The sequence below is a fragment of the Terrapene carolina genome, unplaced genomic scaffold (assembly GCF_002925995.2).
Source record: "Terrapene carolina triunguis isolate 2854851 unplaced genomic scaffold, T_m_triunguis-2.0 Scaffold89, whole genome shotgun sequence".
Lineage (NCBI taxonomy): Eukaryota > Metazoa > Chordata > Testudines > Emydidae > Terrapene > Terrapene triunguis.
Genome location: NW_020664440.1, coordinates 541,353 through 559,879, shown reverse-complemented (window position 1 = coordinate 559,879; position 18,527 = coordinate 541,353). Strand labels below are relative to the sequence as shown.

The 18,527-nt window shown below is 45.3% G+C and overlaps 1 protein-coding gene across 1 annotated transcript in view; it reads left to right on the top strand.

Moving 5' to 3' along the window:
* Window positions 1-3,039: 3,039 nt before the first annotated feature.
* Window positions 3,040-18,527, top strand: part of ACOX2 (acyl-CoA oxidase 2) — a 30,661-nt gene continuing 15,173 nt past the window's right edge. Inside the window, exons 1-9 of the mRNA XM_026650217.1 lie at window positions 3,040-3,100; window positions 4,846-5,023; window positions 6,799-6,961; window positions 11,271-11,422; window positions 12,270-12,377; window positions 14,336-14,455; window positions 15,033-15,148; window positions 15,982-16,154; window positions 17,604-17,766. Coding sequence (XP_026506002.1) covers window positions 3,083-3,100; window positions 4,846-5,023; window positions 6,799-6,961; window positions 11,271-11,422; window positions 12,270-12,377; window positions 14,336-14,455; window positions 15,033-15,148; window positions 15,982-16,154; window positions 17,604-17,766 — 1,191 coding nt within the window. The 5' untranslated portion in view covers window positions 3,040-3,082. The remainder of the gene's footprint in view (window positions 3,101-4,845; window positions 5,024-6,798; window positions 6,962-11,270; window positions 11,423-12,269; window positions 12,378-14,335; window positions 14,456-15,032; window positions 15,149-15,981; window positions 16,155-17,603; window positions 17,767-18,527) is intronic.

Below are 18,527 nucleotides of genomic sequence, written 5' to 3'. Positions count from 1 at the left end.
TTACCTATGCACTGCCATGTTTATTTCCAATTACTTTTGAGTGAGACCAAAATCTTCTGGTTGTGTATGGAAGGCGGGGCGAAGAGCAGGGATTCTGCATGGTTCATCTCTCCTGAAAACTGCTCTCTGATTACTTAACCAAACAGTCAAGTCATCAGTGTTTCACATTTCACAAATCTCCACCTATATAATGTCAAAATAGCAGTCATTTCTAATGGCAGCAATTTTTAATTCACTTTAAGTCTTGAATATATTTAAGTTAAAAGCAAATTTTAAAAATACAGTTATTTCAAAAACTTGCCACACTTACAGCTTCTCAAAACCGTTGTGTAAACAGAATCAGAAACCCTTAACCTTCGCAATTGTACTAATAATCACAAATAACAACTATACCTATGGTCTTGGGTATTATTAGGAATAAGGCCACTTTGAATGCTGACTTGGTCTAAATTCCACCATATTTGGGCAAAAATAAAACAACAAGCAAACAAACAAAAAATAGAAGAAAAACATGATCTTTAGGGGTCTGTTTTTTTCGGGGGGGGAGGGGGCGGGGCCGTCATTTCTGTAGCTATGCTCAGTTTGTCTTTTTTGGCACCAACATACACATCTACAGTCTCTCTTGTAATTGTTACAATCAGAACAAGATGCAGAGAACTAAACTTCAGTGTTATCTTCAGCCTGTAGGCGTCCAGGGAACAGATTCCTGGAGCTGTTTGGAACTCGCAGTTTTCAAATGAAGAAACAGATTTTCCCATGAATTTAGCAAACTATGTCAAGGGCACCATTGCTTTCAGGAAACCAATAGCTAAGTTTTCAGACTCCCTCAGATACCAAGGCATAGAGAAAGAAAAGGAAGGACCCAGGCAAAATGTCACCATTTCTGCAGAGAAACGTTTTACATTTTTATTATGAAAATGACGAGTTTTAATTTTCACTGAAAAGGCTGAAACATTTTAAATGAAATTAGCGAAAGCCCCCGCACAGTTCCTGGCCTGCACCCGTTTTTAAAGAGGTATCCGAAGAAGCATTGCCTTTAGGATCTGTCTGAGGGGGACTGAACAAAAATCTCCTTTGAGTGTCTTCCCAAATGCACTCTTCATGCGTAAGGGAATTTTCATAAGTTCACACTATAAAAGTATCAAAACCAGGGGTTCTCAAACTGGGTGTCGGGACCCCTCGGGGGTCACGAGGTTATTACATGGGGGGGTCGCGAGCTGTCAGCCTCCAACCCAAACCCCGCTTTGCCTCCAGCATTTATAATGGTGTTAAATATATTAAAAAGTGGTTTTAATTCATAAGGGGGGGATCGCACTCAGAGGCTTGCTATGTGAAAGGGGTCACCCGTACAAACGTCTGAGAATCACTGATCAAAACCTTTGGTGCTGAACTGTTTCGCTTCAGTTAGGAATTGCCTTAATCTAAAGTGAATTATTGACAGCGAGAGATAAAGCAAATATTAACTGTTCTATTATCAGAGTAAATCTGCATTCCTGTGACCTTCAGTCACACACAGATCTTCGCCCTCAGACAGTCTGCTGTTGCATTAAATAATGGTTCACTGCTGAATCTCCGTGTCAGCCGTGCAGTTCAAACCAAAGCTTTACACTTTTGCTTTTGTGAAACAAATACTGACCCCACAATATTTCCTGTTGCCTCCTTTCCTGACTAGCCACTTCTGGGCAGGGTAATGGAGATTGGAAGTGGGGACAACTCCTCGCTGGAAAGAGGCTCTTTGCTGAAGCTCTATTGCCCAACTTCAATCCAGACTTTGCTGCACACATAACAGAGAGTGTGGGAGGGGGGCTTTGAAACAGTGTCAGGCCTTCCTGCTCTCACTAATAATGCCGCTAATTTCCTAGCACCAGCAGCCCACGATGGAGGTGGCTGCGACACAGAGCCTGTGTGGGGAGACGATTCAGCCAGCTAGCACAGTGGGGAGCGTGACACCGTTTCAAAGCTGGCTCCCTTTCCCTCACCGGCTCCACGCTGCCACTGCCTGCAGCATGCTCAGGCCCCCAGAGCTGTCATATGCCAGTGTGTCAGAGAGACCCCGAGGGCAACATATGCCAACCAAAGTAGGTGGGTTGGGAGAGCGTGTATCTGCCAGCCCTCAGCAAACATGGCTGCCCCATGCTGCCGGGAGGCAGGGCAGCCCTGTGAGGTGATACAAAGGGAAAATGTGGTGGGGAAGGGGCGGGGATAGAGTGCCTGGGGGAAGCACCCTTGGGTGCAGGCCTGTGTTCTGCTGCAGCTCTGAGCAGGCAATCGTAATGATCCCTTCTGGCCTTACAATCTGTGAACCGTGGAAGGTGGAAGAATTGAGCGGGACAGGGAGGATACTGGGAGGCAGAGAGGGAGAGGGAGGGAGATGGTGATGGGGCAGAAGCCTGAGGGAAAAGGGACTATGAGTGGGAGGGCCAGGGAGCAGGTGAGGCTCTGAGATGGAGGAAGCCAGAAGGGGGTGATGGGGCAGGAGCTTGAGGCTGGAGGAAGGAGAGAGTGATGGGAGGGGGCATGGAAGGGGACAGAGAGCCAGCTCTGCCACCCCCAGGCTGGGAAGGGGACGCGAGCCCCCGCCAAGCGGCCAAGGAGCAGGCCTGTGTTTGTGTGTGCGCATTTACATTGAATTTCCACCCCAAAACGATCTCACACCCACACACGTTGCAGGGCTGGGGTGTCCCCCAAGGGGTGAATACTCAGCAGGCAGACCAAAAACAAAAGCATTTTTAAAAATCAACCGCCTGGTGTTTTGAGGGGGAGACGCCTGGGTTGTGAGCTCTTGGGATCAGCCGTTCTGTAGTTAACAAAACCATTTTTAAAAATCAACCGCCTGGTGTTTTGGGGGGGAGACGCCTGGGTTGTGAGCTCTTGGGATCAGCCGTTCTGTTCTCTGCAGTCGTGTTCTGACACCACTGGAGCAAGTGTGACGGGCCACCCACTAGAGGTCAGTGGTGGTGCACAGCCGCCAGTGTGCACTGCACAACAAGGAGTTAATGACAGGGAGAGTCCTGGGGAGTGGAGTTTGCAGTCAGCTGCTGAGGAAGTTGGGACTGGACTGGAGGTGCCACTTTCCCTTCTAATGGCTGCCAAGGGGAAGGTAAGGGAGCGTGTGTGTGTTCGCCCCGGTGAATGAAGTGCAGCTAAACCAAAGTAGGAGCATGAAGCTGAAGGTTACTGGGTACCTCTAAGCTGCCACGTTCGCTTTTCACTGTACAGCCAGGGCAGTCGATTCCATTGGTTTGATTGGGCTGCTCTGGTTTGAGCAATGTTTCTATGCCTAGACGATAACAGGCAGACCCTGAATTCAATGCCTTAAGATCATGCCAGGTGGTACGATACGTCTTGCAAAGAGCTTCCAACATTGAACTAACTAGGAATGACAGATAGGTGTATGAAGCCAGACAACCTCGTTCATCAACGCCGGCTGAACGGGGGTCCTTTTACTCAGCAATAGAACTGTACGTTTGGGTAGAATTACGGTTAAGTGCAGACAGATTTTAAAGCCAGAAGGGATCATTAGGATCATGTAGTCTGACCTCCTGACAGCACAGGATATAGAATTTCACCAAGTGATTCCTACATCAGTCACATGTGGTTGAACTAGAGAGTGTCTGGGAGAATAGCTGCAATTAACTGAAAGAGCGTATTCTATTTTCCTCTCCTTTCCCTTGAGTTAAATGATTCTGCAGTCATGAAATCCTTATTTTTCAGCAACTCTGCTAAACAGCTTAATCTCAATCCAAAATTAAAATACTATCAACACATGCATCTCGTTAAAAAAAACAAAAAGTGTCCCAGCTACAACTGTGCTTAATTGTGTTAAGTAGTCAGGAAGCCTACTTCTCGCTCAGTCATTACCTGTCAGGGTTAATAAGCAACATGTTGGATAGGGGGCGTTAACCAGACAAAAAGCAAAACCTAACGACCTTTTATCCCCCTGACTTTAACCAGAAAGAGGAGTTGGATAGTTTTAAGGGAAGAACTTCTGTTTTAAGGTAAGAGATTGTTTATGGCCTTTTTTTACGTTCAACATGAAAAGGCGGAATTGTGAGTATGCTTCGGATATGTTGTGGTCGTGTAGAGGGGACTTTTCAAATTGCTATACAGTGTATGCACTATAGCTGCAGGCCTGCAACTGGATCTGTGGGAGCAGTCGAAATCAGGTCACTTGCTTGTGTTCACACATGCCTATGCATTCCCCTGCAATGTTGCAATGTTTGGGGTGTAACCACTCCCAGGCACATTTAGAATGGGGGATGGTGAAGGAAGAGTAGTTTTGATAGGAAATTTTAAGTAAAACGTAACAAGAATCGCTTTCCTTAAACTTACATTTTGAGTCCTAATCCAAGATGACCATGTGCCATCAAGTGCCCTAAACATGAGCATTCTATGCTGCCATATGGTGGGGTGTAAGCAGTCATGCAGATCCACATATTCTATTAAATTGTCATGAAAATTTACCTGCCTGGGGACAATATCTACTCCCGCACCTTTTGTGTTGATGATGGATGCCAGTGACAGAAAACGCACAGTATTCTATTTGCCAATTCATAGGGGGGAAAAGAAAGTGTCTGCCCTGCTCACGTAGGATTTTGCCAGGCTGAGTTAGTGTCTGCTTAGTGGAAACCAATCAGCTGGTGCTTTTACAGTTCTTTTGGTTGCACAAAACACCACATTATCAGAAAAATCCAGCAAAATAGCATCAGTCCTCTGGACTAAGCAGAATTCATCCTCCTTGTAAGACCAGCTCTAGACTTGCAAGTAGCTAATGAAAATGCTGCCATAGGGGATGCTCACCTGGGTTTTCGAGGGCTGACAGACTAATTCACCATCTGTTCTCAGGGCTTCCAGCAATCTCAGATGGCCCAGTGGAACAGGAGTGGCTATTTCAGGAGCTCTGGTAGCAGAGATGTGAATCCCGACCTTGACGGTGAAAGGCAGACTGCCTCCTTCAGCGTGGAGAGGCTCACTGCCATATTGGATGGAGGTGCTGACAACACCAGGACACGGAGGGCAGTGGGTGAGTGGGCTTTAAAAACCTTGATGCTTCCTGGATGAGAGAGACACTTCCATGTCCTTGTTAGGTCTGGTTCTTCTCTGCAGTGGTGACTCTTATATCCAGTGAGGAACCTTCTCCTCAGATCAAGCCATAAAAAATTAAAGCAAAGAAAATGTCATAAGGGGCTTTTAGAAAGAGAGAGGCTTGAGGCCAGGATTCTCAGCTGATGTAAGTCAGCCTAACGCGACTGGAGCTACACAAATTTACACCAAACTTTTTGCCCCACTTTTCCTCCTCCAGATCTCTGGGTGACTGCATAGGGTGCAATAAATTCGGCAAAACCTATAATTAAAGTTAAGATTTTGTCATGGATATTTTTAATAAAAGTCAGGGACAGGTCACAGGCAATAAAGAAAAAAATCACAGAAGCCGTGACCTGTCCCTGACTTTTACTAAAAATATCCATGACAAAATGGGAAGGGGCCAGGCAGCTGCGGGGTGGCTGGGAGCTCTGGAGCCCCCACCACCCGTAGGGGCTCAGAGCTCCAGTGTCCCCCTGCTCACCCCCCGGCAGCGGGGGAGCTCCAAGGATCCCCCTCCCCGGTGGCCAGGGAGCTCCAAGGATCCCCCTCCCCGGTGGCCAGGGAGCATGGTTGTTCCATGATTTTTGTGAGAAGAGTGGTGGGTAAAAGGGGCAGCTGTGGAGGGAAAGCTGAGATGCAGCGACAGCAAGGGAGAGGGTTGGAGCAAACAGCCAGTCAGCACAGAGCAGAGACAGTCCAGTCCAAACGGCCGATAGTTCTCTGAATGTCCAAGGGTCCCTGCTTTAGCTGCTTCAAGTCTCTGGCTGGCTCCTCTCTGCAGTTTTATTGGTTGGGAGGTGCATTCAAAATTGTACTAAAGGTCACCGATTCATAACCCCAGTCTGTATACATATTTCACAATGACCATCAAGTTCAGAACATTACAAGCTTTCATAAAAGACCATACTCAACATATTGTGCAACCAGTTGATTCAATTGCTTATTCTTTGGGGTTCAGACCCCTGTTCTCCCCCTGACTGTCACACTTCCTAACTACAAGTGTGTAACTGATTTGGCTGGTCCTTCCTCCCGGGCCAGCTCTCTATGCAGCAGGGTTTCCAGAGTACATTGCTCCACATGATGCACATGTCCCCCGCTGAGTCAGTATGGGACAACAGCCAGGATAGTCCCAGGATGCACTGGTACAAAGACAGTAAAGTAGCATGGTACGGGTGGGCAGGATACCTGGCTGTGTTATGAAACACCTGCTGTGTGGACACAATACAATGCTGTGTGGTAGCCCTGCCAAACGAGCATGTCATGACCAGGTTACCATACCGCTTGTACTCACCAAGTAGACAGGACTCTGGAGGTAGCCCGGCTATAAACAAAGCCTGCAGCTGTGCCAATGCCAAGGAGGGGGCCAGAGCAGGAGCACGTGTGGTCTGGAGGAGGTTTCTGGCCTTATCATGCTAAGGAGGGCTGGAAAACCGATCACTAAAATTAAGCTGTGAAGGGAAGAGGGGGATTCTGTGGGTTTGATCAGGTTGAATCCTTGCCTGTGTAGATCACATAGCTCTGCCTCACCTGAAATAGAGGCTGGGACCAGGGCTGTCTGCAGAGACCTGTGCCAGGTGAGGCTTTCCCTGTGGCCAGCCACCACCGTGGTAAAGCTTTCCGTGGCTCAGGGTTTGCTGAGAGACTGATCATACTGCGGCAGCGGCACCCCAAGCTGTACTCCCACAGAGTGAGCTCTCCTGTTCTGTTCTACAGAGGCAGTTATCCACAGCGACCCTGGCTTTAGCAGAGAAAACCAATACTTCCAGAGCCAGAATGAGAGGTATGAAACAGCAGTCAGAAAATCTGTGTACCTCAAGGAGAAGATGCATCAAATGGGATGGACTGAAGACGGGCCTGAAATTAAGTACTGCTACAGGTAATGGCTTTAGTATTGTTAATATTATTTTTCTTTAAAAAAAAATCTGCTTAAATCACCCCTCCCCCAGTTAAGAGGCTGGAGGCTGCAACTGTTAATGGACTGATTAACAGAGGTTCCCCCACAAGCATGCTACAGATTCTTACTTTAGCACTGTGCCTGGGAGAAAAGAAAAACATTGGTATAAAACTGCAAGGGAACCATTCAAGAAGTAGCACAGCTGCTCCTGCAGAGTAATAAACGTGACTCAGCACGCTTGGTTGATCCAGCTTCCTCCCACTGTCCTTTCACACACACACACACACACACACACCCTTCCCTCGAGTGCTGCTTGTGAAGACAGATGCGGCCTGGACGAACTCAGGCCGGGCTCCCAACTCACGTGGTCCTTTTAAACAATCCACCAGGACAACCAGAAACACGTTAAAAATTCCGAGTTAAAATGTGAGAGTGGAAGGTAAGCGTTTACCAGTGAGGTGGTGGCATGAGACCCGGAACGATAACTCCAATTCCCCAGGAAAAGTTCTCATCCCCGCAGCTGAAGACAGAGAATGCCGCCCCAACTGAATTTTTAAGTCTCTTCCATATGATAAAACGCTACTCAAATGAAAGGCCAGTAGTATGACAATCTGACGATGTGGTTTGTAAACTGTCACTGCAGCTCAGCTTTTGAATTCATGAAAAAGGCAGGGAATTTACAAAGTTGTTGGAGAACAATTTTTTAATAAAAAAAAAGTTTGGTTCATGTATTTATTTAGTTATATGCATAAAGGGGGAAAGCTGCTATCCTGGGCTCTAGGCGCCTTTGATATCATTTTTAAATGCAATGACAAAATAACCAGCGGCTTTCCCCAAATCAGAAAATAGCCAATCGCACTCTTATGATACCCACCACACCTGCTTTCATCAGCCCCTTTCCCCATTGACATCAATGGGACTAGTCATGTGCTTCCAGTTAAGCGTGTGCATAAGTGCTTTGTTGAAACAGGGCCGGAACACAGAGTGCCTTGCAGGAGGACCGAGTCCCTGGCCTGCATCTCAGATATAATCACTTGGCAAGTTGCCCAGTGCCTCACATAGGGTGACCAGATGTCCCGATTTTATAGGGACAGTCCCGATTTTGGGGTCTTTTTCTTATATAGGTTCCTATTACCACCCACCCCCGTCCCGATTTTTCACATTTGCTGTCTGGTCACCCTAGCCTCACAGTGTTGGAGATAGTGAAACAGTGGCAAGTATCTCTAAAAACTGTTTTGAAAATTCATTTTTAATAACGTATATTCCTAGCTAGCTAGCTAAAGAGTGTATCACTGCTGTGCAGTGCAATCTTCCTTCAAGCATTCCCTTACACACATTTCTCCCCCCCCTCACCTCCCACCCTAGGTGATCCTGAAGCTCTCCGAGGTCCTATATAACAGGAAGGGGATGATCATTTATTAAAGAGAACAGGTGTCCATCAGTTTTTAACAGAGGTGCCTCTGGTGGCACTGCAGTAAAACAAGGGGGTGCAAATAATCTAAGGCAGTGGTCCCCAACCTTTTTCATCGGGCGGGTGCCAGACGACGAGCCACAGAGGACCGTGGCGGTGGACGAGCATCCGCCGAAATGCCACCGACAAGCAGCAACGTCAATTGGCGGCATTTCGGCGGCAGCGCATCTGGATGACGCTGCTTCTCGGCGGCATTTTGGCAGATGCTCGTCCGCCGGCCAGTACGTGGGTGCACTTAGACGCCCCGCAGGCACCGCGTTAGGGACCCTGATCTAAGGAGATAGTTCTGATCAATCAGCTCCACTGAGCAAAGATTTCTACATGTGACAAAAGGTGAGCTACCTTCTATGCAGAAGGAGAAACTCCAGAAGGAAGGTTTCAGCGTGGTAGACGTGTTAGTCAGCAAAAAGAACAGGAGTACTTGTGGCACCTTAGAGACTAACAAATTTATTTGAGCATAAGCTTTCGTGGGCTAGAACCCACTTCATCGGATGCATGCAGTGGAAAATACAGTAGGAAGTTATATATACACAGAGAACATGAAAAAATGGGTGTTGCCATACCAACTATAATGAGAGTAATCAATTAAGGTGGGCTATTATCAGCAGGAGAAAAAAAACTTTTGTAGTGATAATCAGGGTGGCCCATTTCCAACAGTTGACAAGAAGGTGTGAGTAACAGTAGGGGGAAAAAATTAGCATGGGGAAATAGTTTTTACTTTGTGTAATGACCCATCCACTCCCAGTCTTTATTCAAGCCTAATTTAATGGTGTCCAATTTGCAAATTAATTCCAATTCAGCAGTCTCTCATTGGAGTCTGTTTCTGAAGTTTTTGTTGTTGTAATATTGTGACTTTTAGGTCTGTAATCTAGTGACCAGGGAGATTGAAGTGTTCTCCAACTGGTTTTTGAATGTTATAATTCTTGACGTCTGATTTGTGTCCATTTATTCTTTTGCGTAGAGACTGTCCGGTTTGGCCAATGTACATGGCAGAGGGGCATTGCTGGCACATGATGGCATATATCACATTGGTAGATGTGCAGGTGAACAAGCCTCTGATGGTGTGGCTGATGTGATTAGGTCCTATGATGGTGTCCCTTGAATAGATATGCAGACAGAGTTGTCAACGGGCTTTGTTGCAAGGATAGGTTCCTGGGTTAGTGTTTTTGTTGTGTGGTTGCTGGTGAGTATTTGCTTCAGGTTTGGGGGCTGTCTATAAGCAAGGACTGGCCTGTCTCCCAAGATCTTTGAGAGTGAGGGATAGTCCTTCTGGATAGGTTGTAGATCCTTGATGATGCGCTGGAGAGGTTTTAGTTGGGGGCTGTAGGTGACGGCTAGTGGCGTTCTGTTACTTTCTTTGTTGGGCCTCTTCTGTAGTAGGTGACTTCTGGGTATTCTTCTGGCTCTGTCAATCTGTTCCTTCACTTCACCAGGTGGGTATTGTAGTTGTAGGAATACTTGATAGAGATCTTGTAGGTGTTTGTCTCTGTCTGAGGGGTTGGAGCAAATGCGGTTGTATCTTAGAGCTTAGCTGTAGACAATGGATCGTGTGGTGTGGTCTGGATGAAAGCTGGAGGCATGTAGGTAAGTATAGCAGTCAGTAGGTTTCCGGTATAGGGTGATGTTTATGTGACCATCGCTTATTAGCATTGTAGTGTCTAGGAAGTGGACCTCTTGTGTGGACTGGTCCAGGCTGAGGTTGATGGTGGGATGGAAATTGTTGAAATCTTGGTGGAATTCCTCAAGGGCTTCTTTTCCATGGGTCCAGATGATGATGATGATGTCATCAATGTAGCACAAGTAGAGTAGGGGCGTTAGGGGACGAGAGCTGAGGAAGCGTTGTTCTAAGTCAGCCATAAAAATGTTGGCGTACTGTGGGGCCATGCGGGTACCCATAGCAGCGCCGCTGCCTTGAAGGTATATATTGTCCCCAAATGTGAAATAGTTGTGGGTGAGGAAAAAGTCACAAAGTTCAGCCACCAGGTTTGCCGTGACATTATCGGGGATACGGACCCATGGAAAAGTACTCCTCATTCTTTTTTCCAGAAGGAAGGTATTTCAGACTCCTTCTACCTCTTCTCACTGTTTCTATTTTATAAAAAAATATATATATATTTTACAAAAGAGAAATTTTCACCATGTGCTACTGAAATGACATTATCTAAGTTCCTATGGACTGCGGAACTTCAGAATGTGCCATTCTGGGATGGCACCATGCAGTTGAGCCAGCTGGCATGTCATCAGAGGAACTGACTAGACATTTAAAAAAAAAATTAAAATTTAAAAAAAAATTGCTGGTAAATTCAAAGTTGTCTAAGTCCTAAGTGACAGCAGATGCAGTTCAGGCCGTTCCAGCTAAAATCAGTGATGTTTTTGATTGTGATTTAAATAGAAGGAAGAGGAAAGATGAAAGGGGGAAAAGAGAAGAAAGGGTTAATAAAAATCAAAGAAAGTTTAGGGGTTGGATGGTGTTTTTTAGAATCTCAATTCAATACTACTAAGCTGATCCGAAAAGAGAGAGAACACCTTTCCACATTGCCAATTAAAAGACAAGGGAGGTGTAATTATCAAACAAATGACTCTCAAGCAAGGTATGCTATTAAAGAAAAAATGGAACCAGCTTTGAAGGATTATTTTTCTCGCACTTCCTGTGTAGATGCGTTATGTTACAAAATTAATTCAAAAGCTCAGTAACAATGGGAACTCAGAACTGGTATGTGCTGAAGATTGTTTAAAATGCCTTATGCATTTGCACTGTTGCATTAACAATATTCTTGGAACGAGCACTCATGCAGAATACTGTCCATACGTTCCTTCCAGGGCACTTGGAGGAGACCTAGCATTTAACGTCCACCGAGTCTTTAAGAACAGTATCTTGGCCCTGGGAACAGATGAACAGATTGCCAAGTGGATCCCACTTGCTGACAAATACCACATTATAGGAACCTATGCTCAGACTGAATTGGGACATGGTAAGTCTACAGAGAAAATGTGGCATTTCCTTAGGAAGAAAAACACTGGCCCAGATGTTACAATTGGTGTAAACTGGCTCAGCCTCATGGACTTCATCTTAGGATATGTCTGAAGATTGTTTACAACGTGAGGCACCTTTTGGGGAAATGAGCTGCTCCCACCCAAAACATTTCAGAGACTTGAGTTTAGCGGTTGTGGAGCTGTTCATCTGTGGATTGCATGAGAGTCCCAAAGGAAGAGGAAAAGCCTCTCTCGCTTTATAGAGATGGCAGGGGAAAAAATGAGTGTCAGAGAAAGTCTGCTGGGAGCTGAGTTTTGCTTTTTGATTCTGAAAAGTTCAAGTGGTGGAAGGGGAAGACTTGGATGCCAGAAAACTGGGATCCAAGAGGGGCACCCTCATCCCAGGAGTTGGTTGGGAGGATATATTTGGTTCTACATTTTCTATTCCTGGGAGAGGGATTTGCCAGGTTGCATCAAGGGTAGATGCGCCTGGAAGATGGGTTTCAGGGTAGCACTCACCAGAGAGTAAACCACAAACATTTGGGGAGTGTCCGTACTAGCTTCCAGAAAGGTGTAACTACTGCAAGTTAAGTGGCAAACTTAACTTAAGGAAAAACTCTAGTGTAAAAAAACTCCAGAAGCCGACAGGTTGGGCCCAGCCGAGAGCTGCAAGAGCCTGCACTGAATGCACAATCTCTTGCAGATCCTTCTCCGAGAGGAAGGGGCCTGGTAGGAAGGGGGAGCTAACGATCTACCAGAGGTCCAGTGTCACTTTTCTGCAGTGAGGCCTCCAGATGACGACCCTTCTGACATACTGAGGGATTATGTCCATTTATCTTTGTGCAGGGACATTTCTTCGGGGTTTGGAGACAACAGCGATTTTTGACATTTCCACTCAGGAATTTACACTGAATACACCAAAGATTTCTGCAATGAAGTGGTGGCCCGGAGACTGTAAGTACCAAACTCAGAATTACACTCTAGTGTTCCTAGTCTGCACCGTTCAGTCACTATCCCCTCCCGCTGCCCGACTTAACTCGTCATGTGGGTGTCAAGGCTGCCTTTGCTTGCCCCCGAAAACATGTTGGGATTACATTTTAAAGCGGAGCTTTGTGACTGGGTGAGCCACGTGTTGTAAATATTTATTCATATATTTAAAAGTCAAAATGGACCATTAAGATCATCTAGACGGACCTCCTGCACAACAGAGGCCAGAGAGGCCCACCCAGTGACTCCGGCTATGCAGGGAGTCATTCTGCTCTGCTCCAAGTGACACTACGAGCCCAGTGACTTGTGGTTGAACTAAAGCAGATCTTGGAGTTACTTCCAGTCTCAATTTAAAGACTCAAGTGATAGTGAATTTATCACCCCCGTTGAGAAGTTGTTCCACAGGTTAATTATCCCCCACTGTTAAACATTTCACCCTCTCTCCGATTAAACATGTCTAGCTTCTACTTCCAGTGACTGGATCTTGTTAAGCCTTTGGGTCAGTCTACACTGCAACTGGAGATGTGATTGCAGCATGTGTAGACACAGCTCAAGTAGCTTTAAACTAGCATATTTGGGAAGCTGCTGTAACATGAGCTGCAGCATGGGCAGTTCCATCCTGCCTGGGACCCTAGGTACTCACTTGGTTGGCTACTCCGCGGTGCCATGGTGACACTGCTGTTGATACTCTTGCTAGCTCGGGTACACATCTACACATGCTGCAAGCACTCCTCCAAATGCAGTGTGGAAATGCAGACCCTTGGCCTGCTGTAGCAAGGAGCTCCCTCCAGTGGTGTGCAGTGATCACTCAATGCTTAAGGGGCTTGCAAGAGCTCTGCTTTATTCTGTGTCCAGTTCCAACTGACGGTGTTTAACAAGAGCTTCACCAGCATCTGTCTGAGACGCTCAGCCCTGAAAGCCACAGTCCCCAATACCACAAGTGGCAGATGTCTTCTCCCTGCGTAGGTACTCAGGGATCACAATGAACCCTGCGATCAGTTTGCTACCAGTAGGTGGCAGGCTTTCCCAAAGTACCTTTAGAAATTAGAACAAAAACAACAAGGAGTCCGGTGGCACCTTAAAGACTAACAGATTTATTTGGGCATAAGCTTTCGTGGGTAAAAACCCCACTTCTTCAGATGTATATACAAAATAATTAAATAAATCTGTTAGTCTTTAAGGTGCCACCAGACTCCTTGTTGTTTTTGTCGATACAGACTAACACGGCTACCCCCTGATACTTTAGAAATTAGAAACCAGCGAAAGGACCAGGCTTTGTCCCCTCAGTCCGCATGCAGAAGGAAGGAAGGAAGGAATAGTTTTCTGGTTACAGAGAAGGATGGAACCAGGAGCTGTGGGATCAGGACATTCATTTCTTGTGCTTGTTTCCTTACCTGCAACACTGGGCTAACACACACAGTACCCCCTCTGCAGGGTGTTGAGAGGCCAAATTCGCTAATGTCTGGAAAGCTACAGAAGTGCAGAGAATCAGCACCTGTACTCACAAGCCAGTGTCTCAGGTTCCCCTTGGTTTGAGGATGGCACATTCCACACACAACTGCAGAACCCAAGGCAATTACTACAAAATACTTAGCACTTCAATAGCATCTTAAATATTTTAGGACCTGCATGAGCATTAACTATTTACATAGATGAGTCTCATTTCAAAGGGAAACTGAGGCAGGAGGATTAAGTGATTTGCCCAAGAAAATCCAGAAAATGAACAGTGCTAGGAGAACTACTCAGGGACTTCCTGGCTCCCAAGGTCCCTGCTCAATCCACTAGATCACATCTTCCTCAAGGAACCATTCACTATCGACTACTCCGTGTGTTACATCAAAGAGAACCAATGTCTGCTGCATTTAACTGTAAAAGCATTTATTGTATCTAATCTTAGAGAAACCTGGTATTCTTTCCCCTTCTAGTGGGCAGATCAGCAACCCACGCTGTGGTTTTTGCCCAGTTGTATATTAAAGGAAAGTGCTACGGTTTGCATGCCTTCATCCTGCAGATCCGCAGCCTTCATGACCATTCACCTGCACCAGGTAATTTACTCCAGATCCTACAGCGATGCTTCAGTGTCCTTGTCTAGTTCACACTCAACATATTTTCTAAACACTGGGCCTGAATTGTGAATAGTCCTACCTGGACACCGGACAATTGTCCCAATGTAGGACCAAGTACTTATAAAGATATTCCTGAATTTTCAGGGGGGTCACAAGTGATGCTTACAATTGTCAAACATTGGCCCAGCATAGCTATAAATACCCCAAGCCCTTTAACTGAAGAATCATTGGTAATGCCCTTTGGCAGCTTCAACATAAATCTACTTTCAATTGTGAAATGTCAAGGCTCCTAGGTGTGCTGCTGTAACCATTTTTGGTATTAACATTCAAACCCTATTCTCCAGGCAGCACCTATAAATCGGTAGATAGGTAAGGTGGGCAGACAGCCCTTTGGGACTCGGTTAATTTTCCCCATGGTGTGAGGGAGGTTTCTTCAAGGGAAGGGTCAGGGAGTTGAATTTTACCTTGTGCTAGATCTACAAACCTACTGAAGTATTAAGAAAAATAAAATAAAGTTCCATTGGAAGTAAACAGGATCTATTTTCCCATTCTTTAGGGGTTATTGTGGGAGACATCGGTCCCAAAATGAATTTTGAACACATTGACAATGGTTATCTCATGCTGCAGAACATTAATATTCCTAGAGAAAACATGCTGAGCAGATTCTCTCAGGTACGTGATGCATTAAATTACAAACACCTCAAGCAGATCCTATAACATCTAGATTTATGGCAAAATTTTATACTCAGATGTGCATGCAACTTCAATTGAAATCACTGGGAATTGTAGATGAGGGTATTTACCTGTATCCTAAATGTACTCTGTACATCAGGAGTCACACGTTAGCGGTTAAGGCAGCGGCTCCCAAACATTTTCCCTACATGATCCCATTTTCAGATGTATTGCCTCCCGCAGCCCCAGACAGGATGGAGGACGCCATTTAAAAATGGCAGCCTCCGTGCAGCGTGATCTTGCACACACCGTACATGCAAAGTCATGCTGCGTGGAGGATGCCATGTTGCTTTACAAAATGGCATCCTCTGCACAGGGTGACCTCCCACACGCACGGGGTGTGTGTGAAGTCATGCTGCATGGAAGGTGCCATTTTGTAGAGCAAAATAGCCTCTTCCATGCAGCATGACCTCACACGTACGGTGTGCGAGAGGTTGTGCCGTGCGGAGAATACCATTTTGTAAAATGGTATCCTCCACACATGCAGGATTGCTATGACCTCATTTGCTGATGGAGTGACCCCGCTTGGGGGTCACAACCCACAGTTTGGGAACCGCTGAGATAAGAATTATGATGCAGGCAAAATATATTGGTGTCAGCAGAAGAAAGAGCATGTGCATCTTAAAATGGGTACTTTATCCCTTATATACTGGAATATTTAGCTCCATGTTCATTTTGCTCAACACAAAATGACCACAGAACCATCTATTTTACTGAAGCCAATTATTGCCCTCCATGGGTGCTGTTTTATTTCTCTGTATTTCAAAGTCTAGGTTCTACCAGATGGCACCTACATGAAACAAGGGTCCGATAAGATTAATTACTTGACCATGATCATAACACGTGTTCAGATTCTTTGGACTGAAGTTATACCTATGCTGTTGAAGGCCTGCACCATCGCCATCAGATATTCGGTGGTTCGCCGGCAGTCCAAGTTGAACCCGGGGTAATGGCATGTGGATAAACAAGGGGGACAGGTGCAGTGTCACAGTGTGCCCCCCTTCTCTATTTTCTGCCTTTATTCCTGTCTCCTTTCACACGTGATCTCATCACCATGCCATCAGTTTATTCACCTTTCTATTTGAGGAAGGAAATCAACATCTTCCATTGGTATTTACACTAACAGCTTTTCAGCCAAATCCTAGGAGATCCCATTCACAATTATTGTCTGAGATAAGACCCAAGCTTTATGTTTATATAATCCAACAGCCAGGAAAGATCACTTATTTTCTCCCTGATTGGCCACCCTTCATGATTACATAATCCAGCAGAATCCTGAAAAAGACACTGATGGGATAGAGAATTCTTCTTCAGTCCCATTCTATTAATGGATGAGACATTAAACTGATTCCCTAGTGAACGCAGTGTTGGTGTAGCCATGTCATTCCCAAACCTGAAGAAGAGCTCTGTGTAGCTCAAAAGCGTCTCTCTTTCACCAACAGTTGGTCCAATAAAAGATATTTCCTCACCCACTTTGTCCCTAGTGAATAGCTACGTTGTACAGTGCAGAATTTTTGTTAGCATTATAAGTCCCTGTGTAATGACTGCGTTAGATGGCTATTGTCCAATTGACTTAGACCCAAAACTTAACACTTTCATGATTTCTTTCTTTCTTTTAGAATTCCAGTGAAAACAAAGTCTCCTTCAAATGTGCAAACACTGCACCACTTTGCTAATAGGAAGCTGACTAGTTTAGTTTCATTGACAAGCTCAATTTTGGGCAAAAACTAAATACAGAAAAAAGTGAAGAATAAATTAGACTATTAAAAAAAGCTGTAAGGTCCAAATATTTTCATAAGAAATGCAGGGTTTGACCCACAGGATAGGCATCATATGCTTTTATAATCTTTAATATAACAGTGCACATTAAAAAAATACACATTCTGTACTCAAGAGAGCTTTTGAAATGTAATAATTTGGATTGGACTGTTAATACTGATAATAACACAAGACAATCTGTAAGTGTGTGTCTCTGTGTAAGGAAGTTGTTGCTGTTGCTAGGGCTTTTCCACTTCTTTTTTCTATTATTCTTTCCCCCAGTTGAAGAAGAAATTTTGCTAAAGCACCTTTAACCTTCTGTGCCTTTATTACAGAAACATCGGCAGGAGTTGGTCAGTTTGAGCTGCTTTCAGACCAGAGGATCCTGCCTTAGGGTGACCGGATGTTCCGATTTTATAGGGACAGTCCCAATTTGTGGGTCTTTTTCTTATATAGGCTCCTATTACCCCCCAACCCCTGTCCCAATTTTTCACATTTGCTGTCTGGTCACCCTATCCTGCCTGCAAAGCAAAAATACGTTGGGCTCCTTAGATTACAAAGACATTTCAAACTAAACTAATAATTATTGCTGTCCACAGCTTTCCATACTTTATAATCATAAATCGTCTTCCTACAGTGACCCAGAGGCAAAAATTCTAGACTACCAGACTCAGCAACAGAAGCTACTACCTCTGCTAGCAACAGCCTATGCCTTTCATTTCATGAACGCCTACGTGAACGAGTTCTACAACAAAGGATACACAGAGATCAAACAGGAGAATTTTGATTCACTACCTGAGGTAATTTGCAACAAAAATAATAAAATAATCATTACTATTATTTGCAGACTGTGCATTTTAATCCCTAGATCTCACAAATAATTTACAAAGCACCCCACTAGACAGATGGGAAAATGAAGGACTAGGATGTTAAATGATTTGCCCAAGGCCCACAGAGAGATTACAACTCAGATCTGGACAGCCAGAGTTATCTGCATGCAAAAGACAACATTTGAAAGGTTTTTTAGCTTGAGAAAACATTGTTTCAATGATCCGATAGCTCAACATGACTCAGATTTACTTCAGTCTTTCCACACTCACAAAAAATTAACTTCTGGGCTAGGGTTGCTAATTTTGGTTGCACGTATTCCTGGAGGTTTCATCACATGACAATCTTTAATTAAAGATTAATCTTTAATTCCTGGAACCTCCTGGAGGGTTGGCAACCCTGTTCTGGGCCAAGAATCAGTATGTAACTTTTGGGGCAAACCAGTGAGTGCCTGTAAACTGGGGCGAGGGGCACACTCAGGGTAGGTGGAACAAGGCGTGAAGAGGTGAGGCGGGGGCCGGAGCAGGAGTGGAAAGAGGCAGACCAGGCCTGGGCCCTTGGGGAAGGGGGCGGGGGTTGAGGAAGCCAGAGCCTGAGACTCCTCCATGTGAATGCTGCGGCATGAACTAAAAGGTATCTAGTTCGCATTAACGCACTCCTCTTGAAACAGGACTAAGTTAATGCAAGAGAGTTACAGTGTAAGAATGCTGCAAGTCACCTGCCCATAGTCCAA